The 15138-nt window shown below is 40.7% G+C and overlaps 1 protein-coding gene across 1 annotated transcript in view; it reads right to left on the reverse strand.

The window, feature by feature from the left end:
- Positions 1-15138, reverse strand: part of LOC105394687 (TBC domain-containing protein kinase-like protein) — a 29617-nt gene that overhangs the window by 3478 nt on the left and 11001 nt on the right. The window contains exons 12-13 of the mRNA XM_048625065.1: positions 13879-13962; positions 10134-10258 (exon numbers count right to left, since the gene is read on the reverse strand). Coding sequence (XP_048481022.1) covers positions 10134-10258; positions 13879-13962 — 209 coding nt within the window. The remainder of the gene's footprint in view (positions 1-10133; positions 10259-13878; positions 13963-15138) is intronic.

Consider the following 15138-nt stretch of genomic DNA (forward strand, 5'->3'; position numbering starts at 1 on the left):
GTACTTACGGTTCGTGGGGCGAGTGATGACTACAAGAAAATTTTAACTGTGCTGCCGCTTCACGGATTCGTTATCGACGTAGATAAACATCGCTGTTCGCCATAAATAAGGCGCTGTCATTGGTAGAACGCACATTTATCGACGTCGATAATGAACCCATGTAGCGGCCGCTGCTTAGCGTGTCGGTGACAAACACTAGATACTAGAGTTTGTCTGTCGTGAAAGGATGGGCCAATCAGATTAGAGTTAGTCGCTGACTGGCCAAACTGACTTGCGGTCAGTTAAGAACAGAAACTCGATGGGGTTGGTAGTTGGTACCTATGCGACTTTCAGCACTCTTTAGTGATTGTGTAGGTCTGTTTATTCGTAGCTAAATCAGAATGCAGAACTCAACTACGGCTGTCTACATAAATAATATTATAGTTTTACATACTTACTAACGTATTCTTGCATCAAAAATATTAGTTTATTAGAAGGCAGCATTTTTTTACTGATAATTTAATAAGGCGTGCAAAACGCATTTGTCTATCAGCAAGGTAAGCGTTATTAAAAGTAATTTATGAAAATTGTTGGCAAGTGTGTTTTATCATGAGTAAATAAATAACTAAATTATGCGCAGTCACGTTCAACGAATTCGTATCGGTATGTGTTGTTTATGATTTAAAATAAGATCACAATAATATAGTGAATTTGGTACACACAGAGATATGTTATTACTTGTACTTGGTATACATTATAATATTACAAGATTAAAAATACAGGGTATTATTAATACTACTTATACATAGTAAGTAATAAGCCAGCCGTTAGTGATAAGATGAGGAGGGCTAAGGACTGAGTGCTTTGGAGCTCCTTAGCACTTATGCACGGCAGAGATAATTGTTATCTGATGATGATGATGAGGATGCGATTCTGTTTGCTACTTCTTATAAAGCTTTAAGCTTTTTACCTTATAGCTTATAAAGCTTTATAGCTTTGTCACCAGTGACCAGTCAAAAGATTATAGTAATTCAAAATAGCGTCAGTCGCTGACTGAAAAATATGTTTCTGTTAGCCACTGACTAAGGGTGAGGCGGCATTGGTGCTGAAGAAAATTAGCACCCGTCGCGTAGCTACTTTCTTTGGTGATGGTTAAAAGGGGTAGATTTAATGATATACTTAATTATGGTTCTTAAGTAGATATATTGTCACTGTTACACAAGTTAAAACTGGTTACAAAAAAGGGGTTAAAAGGAGGATATAAGTATGAGTACAATGGTGTGAGTTCGACGGTGGTTAAACGTGTACTGACCTAGAAAGACAATTTCATGCATAAAGTGCACTGAACTTATTTTATACAAACTAGGTAATTTCGTTATTGCGTTATTGCAATGTGCTGATCTGTTCGATCGCGCTGCTTCGAACATACTCCCGAGCACGAGAAGAAACAACTAAAGACAATGAAATAGTCTAATTGAAGAAGTGGTTAGCTTAATTATTATGATTATGGTTTAAAACTAAGCGAACTAAAATATGGTAAAATATAAGTACTCACACTACACATCTAATGAAAGTAAAAATTCTGTGTAAGTAAATCTATAAAATCAAATAAATGTAAGCAATAAAAAACACTTTCAAAACAATGTTCATTACGAAAATTCTGAATCTATATATGAATCTAACTTGTATTGTCCTCTATGGTAAATATAGGATTGTCTATGGTTTGGACTGATGTTTGCACATTATTAGTGTTCGCATCGCGCCTAACACTTGGCCATCGTTTGGCTAAATTAAGGAACCGTACACTAGCTCTATTTCTCTCACTAAATGCACTGGCACTCAACTGACTCGGGTCAGCTGTACTCTGCTTTCGCGCACTGATCACTGGTGGCGCTGGCGGCGGCGGCGGCGGCAGCGGCTCCGGGCGGCCCGCTGGCCCGCGCGCGCCCGCCGCCCGCCGGCGCACGCTCCTCCACACCCACGCGACGCAGCCGAACAACGCCGCGGTCAGTAGCACGTAGCTTATGGCATACTGGTGAATATCGTGATGAGACATATCATCGAACAGGCTTGTCTCACTTGATTTAATGGTATTTATTTGATCTCCAAGTATATTGAAGCTGCTGTTCAATGAGGCGTCATCTACTACTTCTTCCGTTGGTATCTTTACATTTACGATGTGGTTTATCTGGTCTATTGATGGTGTGTATATTTCAGGTGATATTTTCATTTGATGGTATTGTTTTTGTAAGGAGAAAAGTACAAAATCTTTTCCCTTTATGTAACACTGTGGGGATAGTCTGATGACTCCGGCTTGACTCAGCTGTTGCATTGTAACTTGATCGTTGCATATAACTTTTATAGTGTAGATATCACAACAGAAATATAAGTATTGCGACGTCACGTTTAACTCGACCCATTTGTTCACACACGGTGTTCTATGAGTTCTGCATGTATTGTTTGGTGTGTTTTGATCGCAATAGTTTTGGTCATTGTTAAGATGTAATATTGGTTTTGTTGGTTTGCACATGTAGGCATCTTCATGATATAAACATGCATCTAACTCATTTATGGTGATGGTGAAGTAAGAATCGTGTTTGAGATTAATCGCGATGTATTCTGATACTGGTACTATAGTAATCATGTTGTTTTTCAATTGGTGTGGTATAGGGATCAGTTTGTAAAGCTGAAAACCTTCTCTGCCAATCAGTGGTAGCGTAACTTCAAATATGACAAATTTTTGAGTAACTCTGGCTTTAACTTTTAATAACTTGTAGATATAACTTATCTGTGTATCTATATCTTGGATCGGTAGTTTTATATCATTTACCATCTGGCTATTTATTGTTTGTAATTCTTTGCGAAGTTGCGCTGGTGATAATAGATGTATACTTATTTGACCATGGTAAATATCTGTGATTGTGTCTAAAAGGGTTTCTTGAAGCCGTTTTAAACTTTGAATTAAACTATTGCCCGCCATAGCAGACAAAGTAAAATCATCGATAGCGTACAGGTCTTGAATTTGTTTTTGGGAGTTGTTCATGCTTTCTTCTAACATATTTAATCGTTTATTAATGGTTTTATGCTGCTTATCTATGGTGGCTTGCATTCTTTTCATTAAATTAAATTCAGATTCAATCACTGACGTTTGGTTCTTCCACAAACTTAACAGATGTTTTTCATTCAGTCTGGTAGTTTCAATGTCATCGACATATTTATCAGCGAAACGGGAGTCCAATACGCCGAAGAGTTCATTAGCCAGATACCCGACACCGTTGACGAGGCCCCGCCGGCGCCGACGCTGTCTGGCGCTCACGTTGAAATGCTGACTGAGCAAAAGTTCATTGTAGTACTCTAGTTCCTGATAATCGTGACGTAGTTGCGATATTATCATATCACAATGGGATTGCATTTCAATAGTGGTGCATAACTTTTTTAAATATTGATTAATTTTTTGATACGTATTTATTCCGTCCCAATATGGTTATAAGTCGAAATAAACAATCATTGTCCATTTGTCTCTGACTAGTTGCAGTTGAGCTATTGGATCAAAATAGAGTGTCTGGTTAGTTGGCAGTTTTTTAATGTTGTGTTCTGCACTCAGTGGGCTGATTAGCAACATCATAATAAATAATATAGCCGATGTAAAATATGCTAGCTTTGGCTTTTTTGGACTGGCTCTCCTTTTCTCTGGTTTGTCTGGTTTGGTTGGTGGGTTGATGGTTGGTTGGTTGATGGTTTCTTGGTGAATTCTGTTTGGCTCATTTGTATCGTATACTGGTAAGATGGAAAGTTTGACTATAGGACGTTTTAAGTGGCCATTTTTGGTTTTAAGTGTGACCACTCTAATCAGACCGTCATCACCCGCGTGTGTCTCCAGTACCCGTCCCATAGCCCATTTTCCTGGTGGTAGGTTGTCGTCGTGTATGACTACTAAGTCTCCAACTTCGATATTTTTCTGTGTAGTCATCCATTTATTTCTGGCCGATAACTGTGTCAAGTATTCAGATTTCCATTTCATCCATAGATCTTGAAACAACTTCGATGTGAGATGCCACCTGGTCCGGGCATCTTCTTCAGTTTCGATCACGGTCAGTCCTGGTCGTCCTGTTAGGAAATGAGCTGGTGTCAGACAGTCAAGGTCTTCTATATTCTCAGAAATAGCGCACAGTGGTCGAGAGTTCAAGCAGGCTTCTATCTTGGCCAATAGAGTGGCGTACTCCTCAAAGGTCAACTTTTGACTCCCTATTACTCTCTTTAAATGGTGTTTCAGGCTCCTTACTGCTCTCTCCCATAATCCTCCAGCGTTGGGCCAGGATGGCGCTATGAAGTGCCACTCAATGCCCATTTCTGTGATCTCCTTGTAGAAACTGTCGTTGAATACTTGCTCTAGTTGGTGATGCTGCTCTTGCAGTGCTCGGTTTGCTCCTTGGAAGTTGGTTCCGTTGTCTGAATAAATATGTCGGGGCGCTGACCGGCGAGCCGACATCCTTTGAAGACATGCGATGAAGGCCGAGCTGCTGAGGTCCGACACTAATTCAATGTGCACAGCTTTGGTCACCATGCACACAAACAGTGCGATATACCCCTTTGTGGTTTTGATGCCGCGTCCTTTGTTGGCCTTTACTTCCACGAAACCCGTGTAGTCTACCCCGCAGTGGTAGAATGCACTTTCTGGATTGACGCGACACGCTGGTAAATCCCCCATCAGCTGGTGCTGCTTGATGGGATCGTGTCTTTTACATGTGACACACTTTCTTATTAATTTTTTGGTGGTTGAATATCCTTTTATAATCCAGTATCTTTGGCGGAGATTAGCAAGCGTGATCCGTGCTCCTCCATGGAATGTCAAAGCGTGAGCTTCTTCTATCAGCAGAGTGGTGAGTCGATGGTTTGATGGTAAAATGATTGGTGTTTTCGTTTCCTGGTTAATTTGAGCATTTTTCAGTCTCCCACCTACTCGCAATATTCCATTTGAATCTATAAATGGATTTAGGCTGAGTAATTTGCTTTTGCAATGCACAGTTTTGTGTTTTAATAAATAATTTATGTCGTTTGCAAATTCCGCTTGTTGCACGTATTTGACGATCAGCAAATTTGCGCGCCGCAGTTCTTGCAACGTAAGGTAAGGTTGGTGAACTCCCTTCGTTTTACTAGGTATTCTCAGTATCCATGCAAAAATACGCGTAAGTTTGTTTATGTCCGAGTACCTTTCTAGTAATCTTTTTATAATGGTGTTAATGGTATCGTCTGATTGGTTTTGGCACGTCACTGTGTTGACTTGTTTTAGTGGAATTGGTTTCTGTTCTAATGTGGTATCGTAAATAATGGTTTCGCTGGTATTTTCCTTTTTATATGATGGCAACCATGACGGTCCTTGCCACCATAACCCATGTTCCTGAAGCTGTTGGTTGGTTAATCCACGACTTGCACAGTCCGCTGGGTTCTCACTGGTGTTCACATAGCGCCAGCAACTCGAAGGTATAGCTTCTGTAATGGCCTTAACTCTGTTAGAAACGAATGGTTTCCACCGTCCTGGTTCTCCCTGTATCCATCCTAAGACGGCGGTCGAATCAACCCAACAGTATTTTTCAAGGGCGTAGTTTGTCAATGAAATTTGAACTTTTTCCATAAGTTCGGACAATAGTTTAGCTCCCATCAATTCTAGCCTCGGGGTTGAGCAGGTTTTATTTAATGGTGCTAACCGAGCTTTCGCGGCTGCTAGGGTAATGGTTGTCTGGTTATCCGTGGTGACCTTGCAATAAATCACTGCAGAGTATGCTTTATTGGAGGCGTCGGAAAAGCCGTGTAGCTCAACTTTTTGGTTATTCTTGGTAGTACCCAGCCATCTGTTAACTTCTATGATGTTTATCAGCTGTATGTCTTGCCTTAGGGAGGTCCATTTGGTAGCGATGTCTTCTGGTAGGGTGTCACTCCAATCTAGGGCAGACAACCATACGGTTTGAAATAATATTTTCATGTTGATGCTTATCGGAGTCAACCAGCCGAGTGGGTCAAACAGTTTGGATATATCCGATAGCAACGATCGTTTGGTTGGTGGTTTTGTTGTCATTTCTATGGTCGATTTAAAGTAGAATTTATCAATGGTTGGTTTCCAGCCGAGACCCAAGGTTTTGGTAGAATCCGCCTGTACTTTAAATTCAAATGTTTCTTCTTCTTGGTTGGTGGTGGTCTGTGAATTTTCCAGAATTCTAGGATCATTGGCAGTCCATTTTCGTAGGTTAAATCCACTTTTGGCTAACAATTCTACTAAATCACGTCTTAATTGGTTTGCTTTAGGAATGGTATGGCTTCCTCCACAATAATCATCCATGTAGAAGTCCTGGTCTAGTGCTCTTGCCGCGTCGGGATATTGTTCTTTCTCCTCCTCAGCGAGCCTTTTGAGACACTGCATGGCGATGTAGGGCGCGACCTTGAAACCGAAGGTCAAGGCCGTTAGTTGATAAATACGCAATGGTTGGTTATCTGAATCTCTCCACAATATTTTTTGGTAAGATTGGTCTTCAGAATGTATCATTATCTGCCGATACATTTTTTCAATATCGGCCGTGTAGGCATATTGGTACTGCCTCCACTTCATAATCAGATGTTGCAGGTCTTGTTGCAAGTTTGGTCCTTTATGCATGACGTCATTCAGGCTAAGTCCGGATGATGACTTCTGCGATGCATTAAATACAACCCTGACCTTGGAAGTGGTTGACTCTGCTCTTATCACCGCATGATGAGGTAAATAACTCTCATGGGTCTTCGTCATCTTTGCAGGAATCATATGGTTTAGATCTAGATATTCTTTTATGCATTTTTGGTATTCAATCTTGAGTGGTAAATTTTTGGCCAATTTCCCTTCCAAATTTCTAAATTGGGCCGTCGCTGCTGGTTTGGTGTCACCTAATTTTTCTTTTAACTCAGACTTGAATGGAATGCGTACTTCAAACCTTCCGTCTTCACGTCTTTTGGTGGTTGTACGGAAATATTCCATGCACTCGTGATCTTCAGAAGACATCTCGATCTCGGAATTGGCGATGTCTTCGATTTCCCAGAACCTTTTCAAATCGTCTATCTCATGTAAGACTACATTACACTGGAAGGTTTGCAGCGAGCCGCAAAGTAACCAGCCTAGTTTCGTCTGCTGAGCGATAGGTTGATCTTCATTTTCTCCTCGTAGTATACTACCCAGCATGATCTTAGAGTAGACATCCGCTCCAAGAAGTAGCTCTACTGGTTGGCTCACGAAGAAACTAGGGTCGGCCAACTTGATGTCCTGTATGTGAGGCCACGATGGTTTTGAAAAGGTTGATGTTGGTAGGCTTTTTATTAAGTTATTCATAATAATAACGTTAACGCTGGTTGTATAGCTGCTATGAATGGATTGAATAACTACGTTTAACATTCCTTTGCAGTTATTTTCCTTCTCTCCTACGCCAAATATCTTTCCTTTACATTGGCTTCTCTTCAATCCTAACGTCTGTGCAGCCTTCTCACTTATCAGTGAAACTTGAGAGCCTTGGTCTACTAGGGCTCTCATTCTGTGTTTAATTCCGTCCTTTCCTGTCAAGTCAATCATAGCCGTGGCTAGTAATATCTCCGACATATCATTCCATGACACATTAATTGATGAGTTTTTGTTATCTCTGGTTGATGGTTTATAAGCTGGTTTCATTGATGAAGTTGGTCTAGTTGTTGTTATTGGTTCATGCATCAGGGTATTGTGGGCCCCCGAGCATTTGCGACACGTTTTGGTAGATTGACATGGTTTATTAAAGTGGTTTACGAAACAGTTATTGCATAAATTGTGTTTATTTAGCACATCTAATTTCTGTTCATTATTCATTTGCAAGAATGCATTACACGACCAAAGGCCGTGTGCAGAATTGCATACAACGCAGTTTATTGCTCTAGTTACGGGCATTGACTTCATATTTGGTTTCGAATTATATGTTTTATTGTATGTTGAATTATAATTATTCTGGTTATTATTATTGGAGTATCGTTTTTGGTAGGTATCTGGTTGGTTTTGGATTGCTACTTTTAGGTTTAGTGGGTCTTGTTTACGGCGAGATGCTTCAAGTGTCGTAAACTTGGTTTCAAGATACTCTAAGAATTCTTGTAGTACTGGTAGTTCCCGTGGGTTTTTCACAGATTCCAAGTATTCAGCAAATGAGTCACCATCCAATTTTTGTGCCAGAAGGTGAACTAATATGGGATCCCATGATGTTATATCCACTCCAAGATTTTTTATGGCGTACAGAGTTTCTTTACAAACGTCATGTAACTTTTTGATGGAACCTGCTGATTGTTGCTGCATATTGTGAATACTTAGCAATGTATTAATGTGGGACGTAAAGATGAGGCGCTTGTTGTTAAAACGATGGTTCAAGATCTCCCAGCAGACCTCGTAATTGTCTGAACTTATTGGTAGGTGGTGTATCAGACGCTCGGCTTCTCCCGTTACTTTATTTTTCAAGAACTGCATCTTCTGGGCCTGGGACAGGGATGGGTTCCTGTGGATGGCTTCATCAAACAGATCTTTGAACGAAGTCCAATGGTGGTAGTTGCCGTTGAAGACTGGTATGTCCATTTGCGGCGTAGACTTGTCACGATGTGACGCAGACCACATTTTGGTGTTTATGGTTTTCTTGAGATCGTTGAAAGTGCTCTCATATCTGGTAAATTCATTCTGGTAACACACATCATTACCTCCATCTTCCGCTTCTATTTCCCAGTGGTAATGGTCAATGGTTGCCCAACGGTTTTGAAGGGTTTTCAGGGCATCTTCGAACTCCCATCTGTTCTGCATATGGTCCAGATCGATGGTACTCACCGTTCGCATGAATGCCTTAAAATGTATGTTTTGTTTCTTTATCATCTCGTCCAATTTAGATGAACGATTGATATTGGTGTGGTAAGAGGCGCTTCCCATTAGTGGTGTCGACACTGGTGCGGGGGAGGGCCCCGGCGCTGGTGCGGCCGAGGGGCCGGGGGTCGCTGCTCCGTGCGGCTCTGGTGCCGCCGCGGGACGCTGATAGGCATCGGACTGACGCTGGTACGCTGGCTTACCCGATTGAGACAATTTTACTATAATATCATCAAGTAATTGTTTAATGGTCATGTAAACTTCCTCTGCGGTTTCAAAACACTTTTTGGTAAAATACACATGGTCAAAAGTATTAAACTTGCACATCTTTCTATGGTTTTCTACATAATCACGCCAGTAAGTTTCCAGCATAGTAGACTTGCGATTACAATAATCGATGGTTTTTCTTTCAGTTCCATCTTTTTTGATGTTGCTGAGCAGTTTTTTCAACGCTTCATAAATCTCGGTTTGGTTTAAGAAGTAATCCTCCATGGTTTTGGTGTAAAAGGATAGCTATAAATAGAGTTAAATAAATGGTTTGATCTGACCTGGTTTTCTGGTACAATAAATCCCAAACACTGCAATCCAACAGGTACGAAATTTATCACTGGTTATGCCTCGAATGCACTGAACTGGTCCCGTCACTGATCCGAAGCCCTTTCTCGAAGGACCATGAAGAAAATTAGCACCCGTCGCGTAGCTACTTTCTTTGGTGATGGTTAAAAGGGGTAGATTTAATGATATACTTAATTATGGTTCTTAAGTAGATATATTGTCACTGTTACACAAGTTAAAACTGGTTACAAAAAAGGGGTTAAAAGGAGGATATAAGTATGAGTACAATGGTGTGAGTTCGACGGTGGTTAAACGTGTACTGACCTAGAAAGACAATTTCATGCATAAAGTGCACTGAACTTATTTTATACAAACTAGGTAATTTCGTTATTGCGTTATTGCAATGTGCTGATCTGTTCGATCGCGCTGCTTCGAACAGGTGCCTTGCGTCATCGCTGCCGTATATTTTTTATGAATGTTTTCTGCGACGACGGACGTGATGCAACACAGCCCAACGCACTAATGGGGACTCACCCTCAGTTGATAAGTCGCTCGGGGAGGCTCCTTTTGTGCACCTTACTTGTTTCATGTAAGCCACTGACCACCTAAGTCGAAATAATAACACTTGCGAGCAATGAAAAAGTTCCAGTTACATAATATATGGAAAGTCAGTGGCAGGTGGAAGTTTATCATTGCTCGTGAGTGTATCACATATTCCACTCACAGCAAATTGGAGCGTATGTCGACGACAGTGCAGCGGTCCTCTTGCACCAGCGTGACCACGTCGCGGATGCTGATGCGGGGGCTGGTCTCCGTGAGGAGAGCGTCTAGGGGGATCTCCACCATGTCCTGGGAAAGAGAGGGATGTATAGTGTCTTAGGTGAGTCCGCTCATCTCATCATCACGACCCATCATGTATCCACTGCTGGGGCACGGGCACGGGTCTCCTTCTGACAAAGGAAGTGTTTTAGGCCTAGTCCACTACGGTGGCCTAGTGCGGGTTGGTGGACCTCCCATCTCGCCTAATCTTTATTGCCCAAAGCTCGTTTCACATAACTCGTATGGTCTAAACTTTATTGGCCTAATCATCGTTTGGCTAAAAGACTTTAAATGTGGCCTGTGTAGACTTGTTATGAGAACCCTCTTAGGTTTATCCCAATACCTGGCCAATGTGAAGTCAGAAAATGCTTAGATAAAACATAACGTTGAATGCCATGGATAGAAGGATCTAGCCTGAGTGGTCATGTGCTCGGAAGCTATTCGTCTATTGCGGTAAGAACGCGCTCAAAATCAGCCAACGGCACAATTAAAATGAGACTGCTGCATGTGCAGTTGACGTTATTGACGTCATCGTTTGGTGTTGCAAAAAGGATATATATGAAATTTTTGTTGTTCACGTGACTTTTAACGAATCTTTTTTCGCGAATTTTGACATTCTGATTTCATTTCATTTGCACACGTAGGTTTCGGCTTAGTATACCCTTTTTGCAACATTCTGTATACTTTTTTTCTATAATGTGGCAAGTTACTTGGCGACCCTCCTTGCGGGGTGAAAGAAGTGGCGGGGGCGAGGTAGCACGACATGCTACACACGTAGAAAAGTGTGCCCGGATTAATCTCGCGATAGCTTGTAACTATTTCTGACGTAAGTAAAATTTTATTCTATGAGTGTTCCCGTAAATGTCATATTTAGCTTAAAATTTATAGTTTGACAGCATTAAAATTTGGATGTTTACCTTCAGAATATCTACCAATTTGAATTTATTTATGTAAAAATAAATTAATTAATTTCCATGTCACTTTCATGTTCACTCTCTGTTTGAACTTGTTCATCGTCGTCGTCATCCTCATCTTCATCATCGTTTTCATTAACTTCAATTATAAATCTAAGACAAAAACCAAAAAACATTATACCTACTTTGAAGTATAATGTACTAGAGTACGCCAGTCATATTAGTTCAGTGTACTGTTGGAATGAGGCGTTTGTTAAAAAAAAAAAAGTTCCTTTTTGGAGAAATGGTTCTACCTTTTTTGGCATAAGATTTTTTTGCCTAATCTCGTATTGCATAGTAACGTTTGGTCAAAGTCTCGTTACGCCGAAAATCGTATGGCATAAATCTCGTTTAGTAAAAAGTTATTTCGCATAACATTGTTTAGCCTAATAATGGTATGGCCAAATCTTGAATAGCCTAATAATGCTATGGCATAGGTTTATACAAAGTAATAATATTCGTTTGGCTTTAACTTTGACGGAGCGTCTCCCTACATAGCGCAAACTGGTGCCTTGTATTGTTTCCGCTGTTTGGAAAACGCTCCGCTCCGCTTCGCTGCGCTCCGCTTTGGTTATGATGAACATGTGCACCTAACACGCTCCTCCTCGCTTTGCTCGTCGTCGCACCTATTTTTAGGTTTCGATCTCATGGGGTTTGTAATAATTATATTGGTCGTTAACTTTCGATTTTTTGATCATACAATATCGTGATTTTCGGGATGTAGGAGAAAAATACCACAATTTGTACATTTACTACATACTTAATATATTATTTATTAAGATAACATTAGGAGAAACAAGATTATACATAGGTATAGACGAACATAAATTTGAGCAAACGAAACTTAGGTGTTTAAAGATTGTGCCTAAAGAGTTTTAGACGAAACGAGCCTTATGCCACATAAGTCTTGGCAAAGTGATGGTTCGGCCAAAAAAGTTTAGACCATACGAGTTATGCGAAATGAGTTTTGGTCAATAAAGATTATGCCAGATGAGCGGAACCCTGGAGAAATAGATGGCGTTGTCTGGGGTTGTACCAACTTTCAAACCCTCAGAACACACTCCGATCACAATATGTTATTCTGTGAGGCTAACGAAATGTGAAAGTGACGTAGGTAGGTAGAATTGTAGTATTATTTTCTCTATGATGTCGATGTCACTGTTGCTTCAGCGTTCAGTGCGATTGTGCGTACAGCCGTTCTTTTCAAGTTTTCTCAGTTTCCTTGTGTTTCTCCTGTATTAATTGAGTTGTAGTTGAGCTATCTGCTCCTCCTCCCTTGATACAGTAGAGTTAGTGCACATTTCTTTGGGATCTTATTTAGGATCATACAATAAATAAAAATAGAAAATCAGTTCTCGCACGCAGCACCCGTTCAAACGGCGCGCATAGAGAAAAGAACACTACGTGACGGCGCGGGTAGAACTATTAACAGAATACTTAGCACTATCCCAAGCCACATGCAGTCTGAGCCTCGGAAGGATGGCTCGCGCTACCACCCGACATTTAATCACAACTAGTGAGTTCTTATTCTGAGTTTAGTACTCTTTGCTCTCTATGTAATTTTTGACAGTTGGTACACTGCGTTTTCATGCCATCTATCGGCTTACCCAAAAGCTCAACTGACAGCTGTCAAGGAAAACGGCTCATTGTAAACGAAAAGCCATAGTCAAGAAAAAAGGAAAATACCACGTACTCTATGTGTTGGCCGTCATCTCTTACTTCCTGTGTATCGATTTATATGAGACTATTAAATCGAGGCTAATCATGATAAACTACATATTAGCTTTTAATAAAAACCCAATATGTACACCTAACTATAATATTTTATGTTTAATTTACAACAATACATCGTCAAATACTCTATCAGATTTATAATATTCGTCTTAATTTTTTATGACATGGTCGTCACAATTTTTCCACTTTTCAGGCGAATAATTAGAGAAAAGCAACTCTAAGTCTTTTATCTCTTTATCTAAGTTAGAGTCAATCGACGTTCTTGCGAGCTCGCCTTTCACGTACCGCCACACAAGTTCAATAGGATTTAATTCCGGGTGGTATGGGGGTAGGCAAAGCACGATATAACCATTTTCTTTCAAAATTTCATCAATTTTGTAATTTTTCTCTGTGTTTTGCTCATTAATTACTTTCATTAAATCACATAAATTTTGGTTGCTTTCCTAGTTACAAGAACTGACAACTGACTGTCATATGGACTCTTCGTCTTTGTTGTTTACTTTTTCGTATCTGACTGCGCAATACCAACATTTAGCCGCGTAGCATGACTGATCCGGTACGCTGTTCTACAAGAAGCCCCTATATTGAGACATTATACGATTTGTTGTTTTTAACGTTATGTTGTTGACGAATTATAGATACCTAATAATAATATGATGATAATATTAAAAAGGCCTCAACACTCATCCTAAGACTAATGGTCTCAGGATCAATGATCTCATGTGGGTCGCACTCAAATTATGACAGATTATATAAGACATGTGGCCGCCTCGGCTACGCGGCCGAGACTGCCGTAACAATGACATGCAGTGCACGCGTTGCCCTTCACCGCTACCCCTCCCGCTACCCGCTGTCGTCTTGGGTACCTCGTCCCCTCCGCGTCTTTCACCCCGCAAGGAGGGTCGCCAAGCAACTTGCCAATCTATAGTAGACAGTTTCTAGTAGATGTCAGTGTGAACTCACGAGCGGGTCGGTGACGGGCGGCTGGTTGGCGAAGCGCCGGTAGCTGATGCTGGGCGGCGTCTTGCGCGACATCTCCAGGGCGTCCTGCACACACACACAGATTACTGTCATAAACACTAGTGTAGCGCTAGGTCATATTCATCATGATGTTCTGGGATTCCTAATCAGGGACATAGGGCGCAAAGTGTAGATTTCCACTCTTACCGGTCCTGTGCTACGCCTTCGACTTCGTTAGTTAATTAGCGCTAGGTAACCAACACAAATAAAATGAAATAAATCGTCGTAAAATCATACATTCTTGACGAAAGTCAACTAAAAACTACTCCCCCTTCGGAACGAAAAAGGAGCTCTTATTTTTTTCTTTATTTTAGGAGAATAAAAGAGGCATGAAAATCCAGAACAAGTGAATAGGCAAGCATATTGATATGACAAGTCAAAGGAGCAGGAAATTAGGATAGGAATTTCATTAGTAAATACTTGAATAAATTTAATTTTAATAAGCTTCCGCTGTTAGTCTATCACGCCGATGTAGGAGGTACAAAAATAACTCGTATATACTTTTATATAGATTGTGTGTCGCGATTATGAAACTCAATCCTCGATAAGTATATTTTATCGTTCCACGCTCGGAAATGCCATGTGATAAATGCTTACTTACATAACAAAAAAATATTAGTGGCGTTTTTAATGGCACAACAAGGGATTTTCTTATAAGAAATTGCATGTAATCACGATTTTGTTAATCAATAATCATATTAATTGTTGTATAAATAAATACCTATATTCATACAACATCTCGAAAGTAGGTAACTAACTATTGAGACAGATAATGTTTTTTAACAGAACTTTTAAAAACCTGCAGTGATTTAGAGCTACGGATACTTAGAGGCAGAGAGTTCCACAGCTTAATTGCTTGAACCGTAAAAGAGTCGGTATAAAATTTGGTCGAATGCGCAGGATATTCCAGTAGAAGTTGCTGAGATGAACGCATAGGCCTTCCCTGCGCATTCAAACATATAAATAATCTAAATCCTATGCTTTAGCCTTTAATTGTAGCTTACCTTTCCTCATCCAGTGGAAACTTGGCCATGAAAATTCTCTTTTGGCCATCTATACGACCGGCTGGGGGTGTAGTATGGCGTCTAGTGGTAGTACCTTTCAGGTCCCGCCAGTCGGCCCTTCTTAGGGTGGCGGGCCTGCACTGGTCCACAGGCGGCATGCAATCTCTCACCAGTGGCTCCAAGCAGCTGTTGTGCACGC

Source organism: Plutella xylostella, chromosome 13 (assembly GCF_932276165.1).
Source record: "Plutella xylostella chromosome 13, ilPluXylo3.1, whole genome shotgun sequence".
NCBI lineage: Eukaryota > Metazoa > Arthropoda > Insecta > Lepidoptera > Plutellidae > Plutella > Plutella xylostella.